At 55.9% G+C, this 17,756-nt stretch overlaps 8 protein-coding genes and 1 non-coding gene across 9 annotated transcripts; 4 read left to right on the top strand and 5 right to left on the bottom strand.

The window, feature by feature from the left end:
- Nucleotides 1–48: 48 nt before the first annotated feature.
- Nucleotides 49–1,839, top strand: LTR77_001089 (uncharacterized protein; the record flags this gene model as incomplete). Its single annotated transcript, XM_064798351.1, has 3 exons — nt 49–202; nt 255–607; nt 673–1,839. 3 exons carry the CDS (start codon nt 49–51, stop codon nt 1,837–1,839), a joined length of 1,674 nt encoding a protein of 557 aa, XP_064662678.1.
- Nucleotides 1,840–2,427: 588 nt separating this feature from the next.
- LTR77_001088 (uncharacterized protein) lies at nt 2,428–4,280 on the top strand (the record flags this gene model as incomplete). Its single annotated transcript, XM_064798350.1, has 2 exons — nt 2,428–3,250; nt 3,307–4,280. The coding sequence occupies 2 exons, from the start codon at nt 2,428–2,430 to the stop codon at nt 4,278–4,280; spliced, it is 1,797 nt and encodes a 598-aa protein (XP_064662677.1).
- A 175-nt stretch (nt 4,281–4,455) lies between these two features.
- On the bottom strand, nt 4,456–5,192 carry RIB3 (3,4-dihydroxy 2-butanone 4-phosphate synthase; the record flags this gene model as incomplete). The annotated part of the gene is made up of 2 exons (XM_064798349.1): nt 4,456–5,072; nt 5,129–5,192. The coding sequence occupies 2 exons, from the start codon at nt 5,190–5,192 to the stop codon at nt 4,456–4,458; spliced, it is 681 nt and encodes a 226-aa protein (XP_064662676.1).
- A 473-nt stretch (nt 5,193–5,665) lies between these two features.
- LTR77_001086 lies at nt 5,666–5,768 on the bottom strand. Its single transcript has one exon. It is a non-coding gene; the product is annotated as a tRNA-Ser (tRNA).
- Nucleotides 5,769–6,161: 393 nt separating this feature from the next.
- Nucleotides 6,162–7,115, top strand: LTR77_001085 (uncharacterized protein; the record flags this gene model as incomplete). The annotated part of the gene is made up of 1 exon (XM_064798348.1): nt 6,162–7,115. The coding sequence occupies one exon, from the start codon at nt 6,162–6,164 to the stop codon at nt 7,113–7,115; it is 954 nt and encodes a 317-aa protein (XP_064662675.1).
- A 34-nt stretch (nt 7,116–7,149) lies between these two features.
- On the bottom strand, nt 7,150–8,094 carry LTR77_001084 (uncharacterized protein; the record flags this gene model as incomplete). Its single annotated transcript, XM_064798347.1, has 2 exons — nt 7,150–7,420; nt 7,481–8,094. The coding sequence occupies 2 exons, from the start codon at nt 8,092–8,094 to the stop codon at nt 7,150–7,152; spliced, it is 885 nt and encodes a 294-aa protein (XP_064662674.1).
- Nucleotides 8,095–8,565: 471 nt separating this feature from the next.
- LTR77_001083 (uncharacterized protein) lies at nt 8,566–10,830 on the bottom strand (the record flags this gene model as incomplete). The annotated part of the gene is made up of 2 exons (XM_064798346.1): nt 8,566–10,737; nt 10,825–10,830. The coding sequence occupies 2 exons, from the start codon at nt 10,828–10,830 to the stop codon at nt 8,566–8,568; spliced, it is 2,178 nt and encodes a 725-aa protein (XP_064662673.1).
- Nucleotides 10,831–11,541: 711 nt separating this feature from the next.
- LTR77_001082 (uncharacterized protein) lies at nt 11,542–13,396 on the bottom strand (the record flags this gene model as incomplete). Its single annotated transcript, XM_064798345.1, has 2 exons — nt 11,542–12,980; nt 13,207–13,396. 2 exons carry the CDS (start codon nt 13,394–13,396, stop codon nt 11,542–11,544), a joined length of 1,629 nt encoding a protein of 542 aa, XP_064662672.1.
- Nucleotides 13,397–14,634: 1,238 nt separating this feature from the next.
- On the top strand, nt 14,635–16,521 carry LTR77_001081 (uncharacterized protein; the record flags this gene model as incomplete). Its single annotated transcript, XM_064798344.1, has 7 exons — nt 14,635–15,089; nt 15,149–15,270; nt 15,354–15,391; nt 15,548–15,686; nt 15,734–15,794; nt 15,851–15,988; nt 16,044–16,521. 7 exons carry the CDS (start codon nt 14,635–14,637, stop codon nt 16,519–16,521), a joined length of 1,431 nt encoding a protein of 476 aa, XP_064662671.1.
- Nucleotides 16,522–17,756: the final 1,235 nt, after the last annotated feature.

The following is a 17,756-nucleotide window of genomic DNA, read 5'->3' as shown; positions in this document are numbered from 1 at the left end:
GAAAGCACCCGTAGATCTTCCGGAGAGCTTCTTCGGCTTCACGACACGATGGTGCTCAAAAACCTTACCTTCTCGGCGTCGAATGGTCCTCCAGCGCCACCGCGGCCGTCGCCAGCGGTCGATGGGAAGAAGAAGCGGCCGAGAGCTGATGAGTTCCATCTGCGAGGCCGACATCCGGTTGTGTCAGACTCCCCAGCGAAAGGTACGTTTGCTCAGGTCTATCAAACCGAGCAGCGGCTGACTACCCTCTGCAGGACATCCAGACCATTCTAGCGGACCGCGCCCTAACGTGCCGGGTTCTCCACCAGGTGCTCTCTCCCACCAGCTACCCAGCGCGCTGCTCTCACCTCAGGCTCCACTAGGAGAAGAAGCCGTTGTAGAGAGTATCGAGACTCAGCCAGAACGCACGCTGGCCGAGGAGACAGTCGATGCAGACGCAGTTATTCTTGATCCCAAAGATTCCGAGCGCCAATACTGGTATGACCCGATCATACGTGTGCAGCGCGAGATCTGGCGTCCCGGAGATGGCGACGGCGAGAAAGCAGCCGACTACTATGAGAAGCCAGGCCCAAAAGCTCCGCTGGAGACACGGTGGCGATTGTATCAGGTACGTTGCAACATCAAGTGTCCCTCCATTGATGCTTGCGCATTTTAGCTCTAAATTCTCGACAGTCACGCACCGGAGCTGGCCTCGTCCAGCGCGATGTCAACGAGCCTCCAAAGAATGTCATCCTCGACGACAGAGCAGCTTATGAATGCTTCGCTTCCAACATGCCACGTCAGTATCTCGGTCAACACTGGAGCCATGAGTTCTCCAACGCTGGTCAACTCCGCGCTCGTCGTCCTCACCGCGGCCGCGGCGCCATCAGAGATCCCAATGGCGCTGGCGACCAAAAGTACCACTCTACCACCATCGGCAGCAAGGGCGATAGATACTTTTTTACGGGGGAAAAAGACTACAAGCCCATCGTCTATCAGACTGACGACCCTAAGCTGGCAGTCGACATTTTCAAGCCGCCGCAGCGCCCGATACCTCTGAAGACCGAGTTGGCATCGAACAAGCATGGCCACAACCAGTTCACGCCTCGGAACGAGATGGTCAGATACGGCGCACCTCACAAAGGCTCCAGCTGGTTGCGATACTCCAGCCGTGTCAATCCATTCCTCACTCGCGAGAAGACGCCACCATTGCGCTCGCATGGTGGCATGTCCACTCTGTACGCCAGAAATCCGGCGGCTTACATGCCCAGTATGCACACTCACCAGCTTACTTCTGCTTATCGAGACGCAACCGAAAGCGAGGAGGAAGAGGAGCCGATGCAAGTGGAGTCGGATGAAGAACGGCCAGCAAAGAGGCAGAAGTTCCGGTCTCTTGGCACCGACGACGACCCAGAGAAGGAAGAAATTGCCCAGATGGGGTTCGGTGGTGGTGGTAATCACAGCTCGCGGAGCAGCACGACCCGCCCTACGCCATTTCTCGAGTTCTCAGACGATGAAGCGGAGGACGCCCCGCCGCAGCCGATGAAGCCAGTCGAGCATCCACCACTTTTGGCAGAGACGTCGGACAAGCACCAAATCGCTGATGAACAGACGTCGCGGCCGGCTAGTCCTGAGGTCGTCGTAAGGGACACGCCGATAGCGACTGGGCACCAGGACAGCGGCTCTTACGCTTCTACACTCGAAGCGGAGCTCGCGCAAGCAAAAAAGACTATCGAACAGCAACGAGGTCAGATCTCCGCTCTCGAGAAAGCGCACGCGCCAGCGCAGTCGGGGACCTTGGAGCAAGAGGGGGAGGATCCGGAGGAGAAGGTGGAAGCGCTTGGCAATGGTGATGAATAGCCTTACAATGAAAGGTGCTACCAAATGGCGTAAGTGCATATGAACCAAGATGTGCATCAGGAGAGGATAAGATGCACCAATTGGGAATGGCGGATATGAAGTTTAGTGGTATCAAAAAGTCTAATGCTTACCACTACCACGTCTTGCATACCTTTACACCTGGTTTTACTGGAGCAACGCCGCACACAGCAAAATTGCTGACCCAAGTGGGATAATCCGAGTTTCATGATGGGAACCTTGCTGGAGCACTACCCACGGGGCTATAAGAACCCCCCTCTCCTCAACGCATGAATCGCTTCCCAATCGCCCACCGATTGTTCTTCCTCCTGATACACAGTCGCACAATGCTACAAGCAACGCAACGCACCAATCAACATTCGGTACGTTGATATCAGGTCTTTCCTTCTATTGCCTTTCTCCGTCAGGCTAACGTCGTAGCAGCAACGAACACCATTGCCAGCCGCAAGCCTAATATCAGCCCCAACACCACTACCAGCCGCAAGACACTATCGTCAAATTACAAGACAACCATCATTCCACCCTCCCAACGCCAGTCTTTATTAATATCTTGACTCTCCAACCGCCACCATGCCCACCTGGCCCTGGAACTGGGACTGGACGTGGTGCAAAGAGCCCGTCGCCTCGCCCAGCATCCGGCCCATCGACCCCCCCGACGGCCTCGCCGCCCTCAGGGAGATCAACGAGCCCCATCCCGCCAACCCGCTCGTCAACCCCGCGGACCCCAACGACAAGCGGCGCGTCCTCACCCGCAATGACCCTGTCGCGTACAAGGCGCTCGGCTACGGCAAGAAGTGGTATGAGAAATGGGCCATCCTCACCGGCGTCTTCGTCGTGCAGTTGAGCATGAACTTCAACGCCGCCGCGTATGGGAACGCGGGCGAGGGGATGAAGGAGAAATTTGGCGTCTCTCAGTCTCAGGTTAAGCTCGGGCAGATGTTGTTCCTCGTCATGTATGCCTTTGGCTGCGAGCTCTGGGCCCCGTGGTCCGAGGAGCTGGGGCGAAAGTACGTGATGCAGGGGAGTCTGCTCTTTGTGAACGCCTGGCAAGTCGGATGCGCGCTGGCGCCGAACTTTGCCACTATCCTCACCTGCCGCGCGCTCGGGGGTCTGAGCAGCGCCGGCGGCAGTGTGACGCTGGGAATTGTCTCAGATCTGTACGAGCCCGAGGAGCAGCACTATGCGGTTCTGTACGTGGTGCTGTCGTCCGTGGCTGGCAGTGTCATTGGGCCGATCGCCGGAGGCTTTATTCAGACATATCTGACTTGGTACTGGGTCTTCTGGGTCCAATTGATCTTCGGCCTTGTTGCTCAGGCAGTCCATTGCGGCCTTGTACCCGAGACGAGAGAGCATTGCCTTTTGGATGAAGAAGCGCAGAGGCGTCGCAAGGCCGGTGAGTCTTTTCACACCTCTTCACTTAGCGACCACACCCACTGACGTATTCTCTAGGCGAGGACCCCAAAATCTACGGCCCCAACGAAATCAGAGGCTCCTTCTCCAAGCGCACCGACTTCAAACAAATGCTGGCCCTGATGTGGCGCCCGTACAAGCTCCTCGCCACGGAGCCCGTCATCCTTTTCCTCTGCCTGCTGTCTGGCTTCAGCGACGCCCTCATCTTCATCGGCCTCGACTCCTTCCCGCTCGTCCTCGGCCAGTTCAACTTCACCGTCATCGAGATCGGCCTCTCCTTCATCTCCCTCCTCGCCGGCTACATCATCGCCTACATCAGCTTCCTGGTCGTCTACGGATACGAGGGCCGTCAGAAGAAGAAAGGGAAGCAGTACACTCCCGAACGTCGTCTGTGGTGGCTCCTCTGGCTCGTCCCGCTGGAGCCCATCGGTCTGGCATTGTTCGGCTACGCGGCTTTCGGTCCACCCAAAGTACACTGGTGGGTCGCGATGCTCGGGGCGGCCTTCATCGGCATCGCCAACTTCGCCATCTACATGGCCACCATCGACTACATGATCGCGGCCTACCATCCCGTCGCCGCCTCCGCGACCGGTGGCAATGGCTTCTGCCGTGACTTCCTCGCAGGTCTCGCAGCGCTCTTCACCGGTCCGTTCTACAAGGAAATCCGACCGGGAACGAAGTGGCAGTTCTCGAGCCCGACGTTCATCCTCTGCGGGATCGGCACGCTGTTGTGCGTGCCGGTCTTCGTCTTCTACTTCTTCGGCGAGTGGTTCAGGAACCGGAGTCCGTATGCCACCCAGATCGAGAAGGAGCGCGAGGAGGACAGGGAGGCGAGGGAGCACGCCATCATCGAGAGCAGAAAGGTGACGCCGAAATCAACGCCTGCAGCATCGCGGGCGTCGTCTCCGGCGAGGGCGGGGAGAGTGGACCGTGGCGGGAGGATCATGGAGATGATGAGGCTGCGACCTAAGAAGGAGCCCATCGACATAGGCATCGAGGAGCTTGAAATATGATTGGGAGGTATGATGGAAAGGATGGAGTACATCTTCCTCTGAGCGAAGGTGCTGCGGCGTTGGCATCTTGCGATGCATCAAAAGTTTTAGGCGGGTTATAGATGGGTTTACTGACCTTGGTAGAATAGTAATCTTAATGCAGTTTTCAACAATACCTTCTTTCACATCCTTTTCACTATTCCTTCGCCTTCAGACCTTCGAGGTACCGTATCAGATCCTCAATCGTGACGGCCTTCAACCCGAACCTCTTTGCAAATGCGAGGCACCCATCCCGCCTCATCATACCAAAGCCTCCCGACATCTCCGCCTTGCCCTCTACCTCCTCCCCGTCCTCCACAATTTCTGACAAGACTCCCACCGGGGCTTTGCTAGCTAATTGACAGAACTCCACAGCCGCTTCTGTGTGTCCTGCCCGTGTCCGCACCCCTCCCTCCCTTGCTTGTAAAGGCACAATATGCCCAGGTTTTCGAAAATGCTCTTTCCGCACCTTGCCCTCCGCCAGCTTCCGGCATGTGAGACTTCGATCTTGCGCCGAGATGCCGGTTGTCACGCCCTCAGCAGCGTCAATCGTGATCGTGTAGGCAGTGCGATTAGGGTCGGCATTATGATTGACCATCTGCGGGAGTTCGAGCTGTGCAGCTAAGGAGGGCGGGAGAGCGGTGCAGAGAAAGCCAGAGGTGTGCCGGATCATGAAGGCGCATTTGGAGGGTGTCAGGTCGGAGGCGGCGATGATGAGGTCGCCTTCGTTTTCGCGGGAGGCGTGATCGAGGACTACGATGAACTCGCCCGCGCCTGCTCATTCTTGTCAGGTCTGGTGTGTAATGTAGGTAGAGTGGTTAAATGCTTACGGAAGGCTTCAATGGCCTCTGGGATGGTGTTGAAGGCGGAAGATACTCCGTTCGTCGTCGCCATTGCTACCAGTGCCACACGATTTCCTTCTATACCCGGCCGTCGAACAGTCTTGAACAGTCTAGCGAAATCCAATGCGTAGTACTTTGTGTATTCGAAGAATAAGGTCCAAGTGCTTGCAGTCTTAGCAGAGGATTAATATATAGTCGGGAGGATTACGGCAGCCCCCGGTCGGCGCACTGCTCTATCTACTATGATTGCTGTGTGCTCGAGCATACCCTCTTGGAAATACATCATGCCAGTATGGTAAGCATACCACCGTTATTCCGCGATCTAAAATTGTTTGTTCCAAGGTTGTAGCGCAAAAATGATGTGCGCCCGAAGCCGGCGTGATCATCCGAAATTCCGCTTGCCGAGGCCCGAACACATGAACATCGCCAAAAATGAATGAAACTTGCTAACAACACCACCATACAACCACATAGACCACATACATGATATGTATACCACAAGAACCGCAAAAGAGAATCTTGTAACGACACCTGAGTGATTCGAACACTCGCTCCCGAAGGAACTGCCTTATCAGCTCTTCCGAAAGGAAATAGCAGGGCAGCGCGTTAACCACTCCGCCAAAGTGCCTGGTTTTGAAAGGCCTCGTCCCATGCTACTGCTGGGTTTGGTGAGAGCATTGTCTTTCTAAAAAACATATAGCTCACGCAAACTTGAGCCGATGATCAGCCAGAGCTGGTCGAATGCCGGCCGACTTGCCTTCAAACGCCGAACAACAGCGCCATCAACCGGAAAAGCATCTTCCGTGACCCTTCCTTTGTCACCCACCTCGTCTCGAGGTCGCCGGGCAGCGACATCGGTTACATTGTACTTGTGACGACTCTTGGTCAACATCAGAGCTCTAGTCGATGGTAAGAGGTATTGAATTGCTTTCGTGACTGTCGTCTCACACCAACCCTTCATTTTGCCTCCCGTTTCTTTGACATTACAACCTAGAGCAGCCAAACAGCCACATAAATCAGCATGAACATCCTCATCACCGGCGCGGGCGGCTTCCTAGGCCAACTCCTCGCCGAGCACCTCCTCAAGGACGGCCACACCTTGATCCTAACCGACATCTTCGAGCCCCCCGTCCCACCCGGCGCTGAGTCCAACAAGGACAACACCACCTGCATCAAAGCCGACATCCACGATGAACCCTACTCCGTGCTCTCGAAAGACCTGGACGCCATCTACGTCTTCCACGGCATCATGTCCTCCGGCAGCGAAACGAACCTCGAGCTCGGGTATCGCGTGAATCTGATCAGCACTCTAAACCTCCTCGACGCCGTGCGTAAAACCTGCAATCCAGGAATCAAACTCATCTACGCTTCTTCCTGCGCGGCTTACGGACAACCGCTTCCCGAATGGCCGTCTGAGACGACTATTCCTACGCCGTCCGGGAGTTACGGGACGCAGAAGATCATGATCGAGCAGGTCGTCAACGACTACACGCGTCGCGGGATTATCAACGGGATCAGTTTCCGTTTCCCGACGATTTCTGTCCGGCCGGGGAAGCCTTCTCAAGCGGCGAGTAGTTGGATGAGCGGGATGATTCGCGAACCGTTGCAGGGTTTGGAGAGCGAGTTACCTGTTGAGGATGATTTTGAGTGCTGGTTGGGCAGTCCGAAAGTCCTGGCGGAGAATCTGAAGATTGCTCTTACGATTCCGAGGGATGCGATGCCGGTTCATGTGCGGCAGGTGAATATGCCTGGGATCACTGCGACGGTCAAGGAGATGTTGCAGGCTTTGAGGGATGTTGGTGGGGAGGACGCTGTGAAGCTGGTGAAGAGGAAACCGTTGGACCCCGAGACGCAGGCGGTGCTGGAGAGTTGGTCGGTGAGGTTTGATGTTTCGAAAGCGCTGGGTTTGGGTTTCAAGCCTGAGCAGCCGTTTAAGGGCGCTGTGGAGGACTTTGCTGCTAGTTTGAAGAAGTAGGCTTAACACGTATCTGACGCATCGGCTTCTATCTTCAAGCCTTCCCACTGCTCCCCAAATGATCCATCCACTCCTCACAAGCCTTCTGTATCAGATCCGTCCCTTCATCCATCAAACTCGTCAACGGCTTCTTGCCCGTATTGGTCTTCGCATAGTCAAAGTAAGGATCCATGACCAACTTGTTCACATTCACCCTCGTCACGCCCAACTTGATGCATTTGGCCATGATGTCCGGCGGGAAGCCATTAGTTCCGTGCAGCACAATCTGCACCTTGCCATCACACTTCTTCTGTATCGACTCCAACCTACACCCTTCTATTAGTACCACATCCCAGTTCACCCCCCCTCGAAAATGCAAGACTCACCTCGGATAATCCAACTTGATATTCTCCACCCCGCCATACTCCCCATGCACATTCCCAAACGCAGGCGCCAGGAAATCAATCCCGGTGTCCACAAACTCATCCACCTCCTCCGCCGTCGTCATCATGCCCTCCAGCTCCGCCGTATCCTGCACCCCGTCCTCCCCGCCTTCAATCCGGCCCGGCTCCGCCTCCGTCGCGATCCCCTGATCATGGCACAACGCGACCAGTTCCCGCGTCTTGGCCAGGTTCTCCTCTTTCTCGTAGTGGCTCATATCCACCATGATTGAATCAAAAGCCGGCGTGCCGTCTTCCGCCTTGATCTTGGCGACTTTCTTAATCACCTCCGGATCCTGCGCGTGGTCCATGTGTAGCGTCACGGGCACGGAAGCGGAGCGGCAGGCGTGCGCGACAAAGTCGACGAAGAGGGGGGAGTACTTGTATGCCCAGGGGAAGAGGAGGATTTGGATCGGGGACTTTTTGGCTTCGGCGGCGCGGATGCAGGCGATGAGCGTTTCCATGTTGTAGGTCACGACGCCCAGGACGCCGTATTGGCCGGCGCGGGCGGCGTTGAGCATCTTGACCGCGCGGTTGGAGGAGAGCTTCTGGAGGGCCATGGTGGTGGTTGTGTGGGGGTGTGTTGATGTTGAGAAGGGGGTTGATGTTAGGGAAGCAGATGTGATGAGAATGAAAAGCTGTACAGCGTTGTGAGAAGACAAGTACTTTACCTTGCTCCTACGACACCATCAACATCTCCCGACTTTAACCATTGGCAACCCCACCAAGTGGTAAAGATGACGGAGGGGCAATGCCTCGTCGAAGCAGCACTTCCGTTCCGGTATCGGCTTCTGGGCGAAGAGGTCGATCAAACGCCGACTCCCAACCTGAAGCGTGTGAGCGAAAGGAGGAAACGTCGACTTTTTCGCCGATACGACTCGATGATCGTACAGCAAATCGATACAAAGTTAAAAGTAGCGCGAGCTCTGGGTATAGTGCGCATACTGCGTGAAGCAAACCTGCCGACCCTTTGGCAACCCACCCATCCCCCCACCCACTGTGACGCCGGGAAAGCGCCAAATTATTCAACATTACAAGAGCAGTAGAAGTCCTAGTCCAAAGCCAACAGAAGCGGCAGCAAAGGATGCAAAGGTGAATTGCGTGCCAGGCGTGGATCTGTGTGACGCCGCAGATGCCTGGCTGGGTGTGGCCGTCGCTGTGTAGACACCCGTAACCTTCGTCGATGCGGCCTCTCCAGTACTCATCGGATGGCCAGGCACACCAGCGGCAATCGTGCTTTCGGGATAAGCAGACGTCACATCGTCGGGATCGAGGTAGTATATGCCGTTGGCGACGGCGCCTTCGCCGGCCAGCATGCCTTCGGTGTCATCGTCGCTGCAACTCGCGTTCCATGCTCGGACCCAGCAGGTCGGGGTTGGCGAGTATCTTGCGGTTGTGGTGAAAGTTGCGTTCGCAGGCCCAGTGGAGCCGAACGTAGAAAGGTCGATCAAGTTACCCGTGGCAATTTCAAGCCCGTTGATGATACGGGCGAAGACATTGAAGGCGGTCTCTGGCTGATAGTAGGGAACGAAATGGCCAGCCTGGTATATCCTGCTGAAGCTCAGATTGCCGTACTGCCGGACCGCACCACCGATGTAGGTCTTGTTGGGCACGATCTGAGAGTAGCCAGCAGCTGGGAAGCCGTCCGCGTACGTAGGAGGCGCGTCTGTCCCTGGCACTGCACTCGCACTCGCAGCGGACGGGTAGTCAGTCAGCTCTGCTGCGAGAGCAAGACTAACAGCCTCTCCACCGAACCAGTTGCACAGATAATCAGCATCGCCGTAGATGAAAGCAACTCGGACTCCACCACGTATGAGGTTCGCCAGATCCTGGATGAGACCGCCTCGGATGGTGTCGCCGGTGGAGATGAAACCAGCCTGCACGTATGGATTGCTCTCCGTGAAGTTGACCTTCGCACCTATCGCCGCAAGCACAGTCTCGTTGTTGAGGTACTCTTGGTACGCTGCAGGGGGATCCGGACTTGGTAGTTGTTGGCGGATGTCGTATGGATAGTAACCACCATTGTTGATGAGGCTGACGATTTCATTGCAGGCGGCCTGCGCACGCTCACAGAGCGTGTTGGTGGAAGTGACGTCGCCGTACCCTTCTGGATCTGATCTCGCCATGGCACTGCGGCAAGCTTGAATCGCAGGCGCGCAGGAATAGGTATAGGCTGCTCTCGCGTTGAGCCAGTCCACCTCGTTGAGTGCCTCGATGCCGTATGTGTTGTTGTAGCCAAAGTCTGGAAAGTACTGGTCTTGTATGAGATCGTCGATCAGACCATTGATGATTCCAACGACCTCAAGCCTGACCTCCAGCGTCTCGTTCCTCGGTAAGGACCCATTCAGACGAGCCTGGTTCTGCTCTTCAAAGTAAGACGCAAATACCGGAGCGTACTTCCCGCCGTACGATTCCGCGAACAAGTTGACGCCGACAGGCCCATTGACTTGCGAGTTGGTGTTGTTCGGCCGGACTCCTGGATTGTACTTTGGAAACGTCGCCAGCCACGACTGCAAGAAATGCCATGTCGCTCGCGCAGCAATCTCTGTCGTGTTCGCAGTCGTAGCCCAAGGCTTGCCATCATCGTCCGTACTGGCAGACCCAAAAGTACCATTGAGGTACATGAAATGCGGAAGTCCCGTATCAGGAGGTGTGGGAGGCTCAAATACCTCCCCCGTAAGAAGGTCGAAAGAAGCGTTGGTCGCGACGTCGTATGAAAACCCAACGTTATTGGGCTGGTCAATGAACAGCATATTGCTGCTCCGGTCCCAACCCCACAGATTCGTCTGCGTGCCGTATGTGCCATCCGCTAATTGTACGACCTCACAGGGCCCCAGCTCGTTGAACAGACCGAACATGCTGCTCGTCCCCGGTCCTCCGCTCAGCCATATTGTCAAAGGCGAGACGCTGGGATTATCGCGCGCTTCGACAAACCAAAAGAATGTGTTTATGGAATAGTTCTGCTGTATGGGCGCTAGTGTGAAAGGAGGTATGCTGATGTAGCCAGTGTATTGTTTCTGTGAGGATATTGCCGTCATGCATGTCCCTGGTGGAGGCTCCTTGTATGATATGGTGATGTCCCGGTTCAGCTTGGACTCGAGCACGTTCGAGTATGATACCGGCGGAGGGGTGTGCGAGAGGGCATTGGAGGGTGAGAGGAAGGTGGCCACCATAGCCAGCAGTGCTGGAGGAAGTCTGAACAACTGCATGGCGAATGTGTTAGTCCTGCTGCTCCGCGGATGTCTCCAATGCTTCTGCTGCCATCTGCGACAGCCGTTGAGGAAGCTCACCTCCATGATGACCTCCGCGCCGCAACCTCTCTTTCTCTTCAACGCTGCACCATTGGCCTTCCCCTGTCGCTCGCCGTAATGCTGCTGGGCGGACAGTCAGACATATGTCCCACCGGCGACGATGAGAAGGAGTTGGTGGAGAGGCTGACCTGATCGAAGGCGGTAGCACGCAATCGCAGGGTCGGCCAAGGGTTCTCACGGTCTCGCGTGGCGCAACACGCGGCTCTGACTCCGAAAACGGTTATTGCTCTTGATGCAAGGTACCCGGCTTTTCTTCGCGCCAATGGCTGAACATATACTTCGATCTGAGATACTACTCTACATGTACGCTACGTGTGCCTTTGATAAGAATGATGAAAAAACGGACAACATGGATTGGTCGCTTATGTACGAAGACGCCAGCAATTCCACGCTTCCGCCCCCAACACGAGCAACGTTGTGCGGGCTGAGATGAGATACAGGATCAAGCTAGCAAACACGACACGATTCCTCTGTCCTTCAGGCTCCAGCCTCACGGGCTGTTAAAGAATGCTTGGTTGGTGGTTTTATCACGAAGGCCATGGTCGAATCGTAAGCACCTCCATGCTGAGGCCATGTCATTAACGAGTCTGCTATTGATCACGCTCAAGCCACCCTGGGCAGCGCTGTCCACCAACTCCACGCCGAAGAATCATAACGTCAAACCACCCCTTCGAAAGAGTGTAGGCGCAGCGCAGACTACAGAGCTCCAGCATCGAACGCAAATTCCTCCTTGCCCGTATGAGCGCTCTTCTCCTCGTCACTGCTCCGCTTTGTCACGACGAAGTTCATGTCGGTGTGAATGTAGAATCCAACAGCCATCTCGTTGAACGGCTTCGCCAGGCTGCACGGCTGCAGGTTGAAGCGGAGTAGTGTCTGTTCCATCATTAGCTCCATCGTCCTGAGAGCAGGATCGGATGCGTTTACCTCAATCACAGCCTTATTCAACTCCATCGTCGCCACCCCTCGCCCCAGGCACCCATACTTCCCATACCCGAAGCACAATCCCACCGTCTCCGTCATCCTTCCGATCCGCCGCTGCTCGTCCTCCCCACGATTGCGAGGTAACCACCTCTCCGGCCTGTAGATCTCGCAGTCGGGCCCAAAGATGTCCTGATGCCGCGTCATGCCCCAGCTGTTCCAGCCGATCTGCGTTCCGGCGGGGATGAACTTCTCGACTCCGTCGACGTCGACAGTGACACCTCCTTCTGGGGCGAGCTTGGCCATGAGTCCAGTGACGGGAGGGTACACGCGTAAGCCTTCCTTGATGCATGCTTGCAGGTACGGAAGTTCTCGAGCTTCGGAATCTTTGATGACTGGTCTCGAGATCTTGCCTGCCTCCATCGCCGCGTTCACTTCTGCCAAAAGACGCTCCAATATTGGCGGCGAGGTACAGATAAAGTGCAGCGTCATCCGCAACGCCGAAGCGGTACTATCAGAGCCAGCGGTAATCTGCGTAAGCGTCTCGCTCTCCAGCTCACCCTGCGTAAGGCCATGCTTGATGAAAGAGCCAAGCATATCCTGTCTTACGATAGCTTTTTGGCCGAATCGCTCCTGCACACGATCTCGCGCAAAGCCCATCACACGGCCCAAGCCACGTTTGTCAGTCGATTTGGGGAGTGCAGATTTCATAAGAGGCATCTTAAGGATCTTCGTGAGCTCTGTGTAGACTCCGAACACGATGATGGCTGGGAGGAACTGTTCGAGGTTCTTGAGGTAGCCGAACGGATCCTCATCGCGCTCGAGGAAGCCAAAGGTCTGGCCGAAAGCCACTTTAGAGATGACATCGAGCGTGAAGTAGTTGGTCACTTGTGAGAGGTCGACAGTCGTGAAGACGCCTTCGTCCGGTTGAGTGACGTACTTTGAGTTGATCAGATCGAAAAGCTTGAGTAGCTGCTCATCGACGTCCTGCTCGAGGTGCTCGTTCTCCTTGCCGGCGTACCCAAAACCCATGCGGCTGCGCAGGTCATTGTGGATGTTCTCATCTCGGATAGAGACCACGTTCTCTCGCTCCGGGTGAAGCTTCAGAGCAGCGTACCACGGCCCACGTGTGAATGGTGACCTCGCGGCGCTCATGCGGCGGATGAGGACTGGGTCCGCTGTGATGAGCATAGACGGCCCAATGCGAGCAGTGGAGCCTGGTGTCCCATGTCAGCCAGGGTATCTCGGCGCTCGCGGCGAGCTTCCTGCCATGTTTCGAATGTCAACGGACACATGCATCGGCGATCAACAAGAAGAGAAGTCAGGTGACTCTCTCCAATGTGACAAGTCACCCAATCGAGCCGTCCTGTGCCACCGTTGAGGCCGAGTCGGAGAAATCCCACTACGCCAAAAGCTCCCGACAGTCTGGTCTCGCGAACTCACCATGTTTATCGGTAATCTTCGTGAACCTCTTGTTCATCTCCCCACTGCTCTGCGTCTTGAGCAGCCATAGTCTCGACCAGCCCGCCGACCAATGACCTCCGAAATGCCTGAGTGCGATGAATGTCCGGATACTGCGTGCGATGTATAGCGTGGCGAGTGCAAAGACCAGTATGAGCCATGCGGCGGCCATGATGGGCGAGTGGGGAGCCAATCCGTGGCAGCGCTTCTGTTTCCAGCGTCTTGCAGCAAAACGGGCGGGTGACTGTACGCAGTCGCGTCCACGCTGCTGGGTCTGCGCTGATTGCTCAAGTGCTCGTCATGTGGGAATTGCGTGGTCGATGATTGCGACGTGTCGTGCAAGAGGGGCAGCAGAGGAGTTGGCGAAAGAAGGGTGGTAGCAGAGCTGCGAGTTGCATGTGGTGGGAGTGGCTAAAGGCGGCATGAAGAGGGATAATATTGAATACCTAGTACCTGTCGAATGAACCGTGCCCGCACTCTCGACGAAGCGAGCCTCTTGCTCAGCCCATAGCAGCCGTTGAAGCCAGAGAATGCATCCAACTTGTCTTTATCGGTGCATCCCTCCGTGCGTGCTTGGAGTGAGACAGGGTGACGACCTCACGCCCGCACGAAAGAGGCGCGAGAGGCCCACGGGATGTGCTCGTTACCGAAGCGAGCGCAGTGAACTAAGCAAGGATCTCTCTTTCTCCACACCAACCTGGTGAGATGGGAGGTCTTCGCTTTCGTTCATGGCACCAGGGAGTCAACACTTGCAGTGCCCGTCAACTGATGGCTACTAGTAGATCTACCACTCCTCTTGTCTCTGTCAATACATGTACGATAGCAGGGAAACATTGGATGATACTGCTCGCCCGTTGGCTACCTGCTGGAGACGATGCTAGCAGCTCGCGTGGAGGGCGCTACCTTGCATGCGCCATTGCCGGCACTCGCAGCTTCGGCGAACGGGAATCTGTACCACCTCAATGGAGGTCCACGCGCTGTACGACGGCGTGCGTGGGTGGCAAGGATGACGAGAGCGGGTCAATGTTCCCAGAACCACAGTCTGAGATCCTGAAAAGAAACCTCAACGTCTACCGAAGCAAAGGTTGTCGCGCCGCGCCGGTGGCAGCTGTCAAACAACCACACTAGATATTTTAGACAAGTGCCTAACCGTCTGATCGTCCGTCTTGCAGCTGCCTTCTCATCCCAACGTTGATCTTCTTCCTCCTGCAAAGCAGTTTCCCTCTGGACAAACGGTCGTGCATTGGACGTCAACCACACTTCGAAAGCTACTGCAAGTGGAGCTCAGTCGTGCGACCTCGCGAGAGAGCATTCTATTCCGAACTTTGAGACTGCCACGTGCGAGACAGACACACTCATCTGCACTATCGAAGCCTCACGACGCCATCGGATGCTAAGTCCGTCGATCTGATGGCGGACGATGCTGGCGGACGTGGCGATCGGACGAAACCAGCGGGGAGTGTCCAGCAGATGTTGACGGACATCACCAACACCGGAGCCGCTGATGCGAGTGGCAACAGTGTTACCGACAAAGCTGGCACCACGGACGACACCCAGTACAGACCTGCCACCGCCACGCCATCGCTCCAGACACACGCCAGTGTCGATTCGGCCTTCGAGGACTCCGACTCCAGATCTTCTCGACAGGCCCAACATGGCAACCAGCAACCACAAAACGCAGGCGACGCACCCATCATCACCACCGGCTACGAGGAGCTAAACATCACCCACGAGCAAGCAGAAGGCCTGCACCACGCGCTGGTGGGCGAGCAATTGGCAGAGGAGCAGGACCTCATAGTAGATGTGCGTCGCATCCCCCGGCGTCACCGACGCCGCAGGCGTGTCAGTGGAGAGTCTTCTCACCAGTATGTGTCTTCGTAGGAAAACGACAGCGACTCGGCTCTCGGGAGCGACACGTGCGTAGTCCTACGAGCGAATCGCGCATGACGGCGGTGGCTAATCGTGGCGGCTGCAGGGAGAGCACGACTACGAGTCTGAGTGAGAGTATATGGAACTATCGCAAGGAGCACGGGCGGACGTACCATGGTGAGTGGTAGATGCATACCTCGCACTCATCTCCACCACGCTCGCTCGGGTGGAAGAGTTGGACGCTGACTTGGTGGTTCCAGCGTACAAGGACGGAAAGTACATCTTTCCAAACGACGAGGTAAGCCACTGAACCCAGTATCGCGGAAGAGACAGCAGCCATTTCCAACTTCTCGGAATTTCTCCAAGCCCACGTCCAGGAACACCCGTAGTGACATGAGTGGGACGAACACGAGGCCGAAAGCCTCCCGAGCAGCCACCGCTGATCCTGACTTAGCGCGAAGCCGACCGTCTTGACCTGCAACACCACCTCTTCCGAATAACATTTGCAAATCACCTGTACTTTGCGCCGCTGCACAGTCCGAGGCGGGCGCTCGATGTCGGGACGGGCACGGGTATCTGGGCGATGGAGTTCGGTGTGTTCGGAAAGCCTTCTGCGTGGACAAAGCTGATGCAGGAACAGCGGATGAGTTTCCTGACTGTGATGTGATCGGAATCGATCTGAGTCCCGGGCAGCCGCAGATGTGCGTAGATGGCCATGTCAGATGTGGTCTGAAACCGCTCGCTGATCCAAACTTAGGGTGCCTCCGAACTGCAAGTTCATCATCGACGATGCGGAGGACCTCTGGGTATATCCTGAGAAATTCGACTACGTCCATGCGCGGCTCATGGCAGGCTGCTTCGCGGATTGGCCGGCCTTCTTCCGCCAGGCATACGAGTAAGACAAATTGCTCCTTCCATTTGGTATTGCGTACACTGACCACTCCCGTAAGAAACCTCGAACCAGGCGGTTGGCTTGAGATCCAGGATTACGGCCTCCCCGTCCGCTCCGCCGATGGCACCGCTGACGGCACCGACCTGATGAAATGGGGCGAGCTTCTCTGCGAAGCGGCGCGAAACATGGGCCGCCCGATGGGCACCGACTGCGCCGACCACTACGTCGCGCAAATGACCGAAGCGGGCTTTGTGGATATCAACCAACGAATGTTTATGTGGCCTTCGAACGGTTGGCCCAAAGACCCGCTGATGAAGACGCTCGGCCAGTGGAACCAGACGAACATCCTCGATGGCCTGGAAGGGTTCTGTCTGGCGCTGCTGACGAGGGGGTTGGGGTGGCAGAAGGCGGAGGTGGATGTGTTTGTGGCGAAGGTGAGTAGGGATTTGAGGAGTAGGAAGATTCATGCCTACTTCCCCATGCCGGTCACTTATGCGAGGAAGCCGTTTCCTGGGGAGGTGCCTTTTCGGCAGTGAGTGTGAGGGGAGTTTTCGGACAACAGAACGGATTGGAGACGTGTGTGAGTGGCGCATTAATGTGCTGAAGCGTTTTGCATCGTTGAAGCGACCTTGCAGATAGTATAGTCAATACGGCCAGCAACTGAACAGGACATGCAAACCAGCCCAAATCAGCCGTTCGAGTTCTTGCGACAACATTAAGAGGAGTGGTGGTTGCGCGGTTGTTCCACTCATCTCGACTGTAACAAGGTGTCCAGGCCATGTCTAGGCGCCTGGTCGCATTCACTGATAGCCGCCTGCCATCGTGCGTCGGCCTCAGATTCCAGACTCAGCGGCTACATATGCACATGCAACATGCATACGGATGTTCTGCGCGCGTTCCGCCAGATGCCGTAGTGTTGGTCTCGAACATGGATCCAACTCTGAGACCTGTTCTGTGGTCGTGAACGTGAAGCGATGTATGTTCACTTGGGTAGATATGGATTGAGTGAATGTAGTGCTTGGAGACGTGAAGTTGGATGCTTTCACTTACAAGTGAATGAATGAATGAATCGCTTGCGTGGTGATGAGGTGATGACACATGCCAGAAGCTTCGACCAACTTCGCCAAGCCTTCCCCAGCTGCGCCTGCCTCTTCCGCTTCCTGCCTGCTTATAAGCAGTCCAACCTTCCTTCACCGACCTGTTCTTCTACCACAACCTCACAACTTCGACATCCACATCACACGTCGACACACATCATATCAACAACTCACTACATCAACCACACGCCACACTCACCACCGCAAAGATGCAGATCTTCGTGAAGACCCGTAAGTAGCCTTACCCCGCCAGGCCGTCATCGCCACCTGGTCGCGTCACGACCTTGATCATCTGCTAACATCACTTCAGTCACCGGCAAGACCATCACCCTCGAAGTGGAATCCAGCGACACGATCGACAACGTCAAGTCAAAGATTCAGGACAAGGAGGGCATTCCACCAGACCAGCAGCGCCTCATCTTTGCTGGTAAGCAGCTTGAGGATGGACGGACACTGAGCGACTACAACATCCAGAAGGAGTCCACTCTGCACTTGGTGCTTCGCCTGCGTGGCGGCCAGTAAGGGGTGCAAGGGATGGGTGTGGGTGGCGTTGACTGATTAGCGATGGATGATTTAACGAGCATGGCTGGGTTGTCACAGAATACCCTCCATCTACATGAAATAGCCTTCATGAATTGAGCGGCTTCAAAGCCAGCTTCCAATTTCACCTGTGT

This window comes from Saxophila tyrrhenica, assembly GCF_035928015.1.
Source record: "Saxophila tyrrhenica strain CCFEE 5935 chromosome Unknown scaffold_2, whole genome shotgun sequence".
NCBI lineage: Eukaryota > Fungi > Ascomycota > Dothideomycetes > Mycosphaerellales > Extremaceae > Saxophila > Saxophila tyrrhenica.
This window is presented reverse-complemented; position numbering and strand designations above follow the sequence as displayed.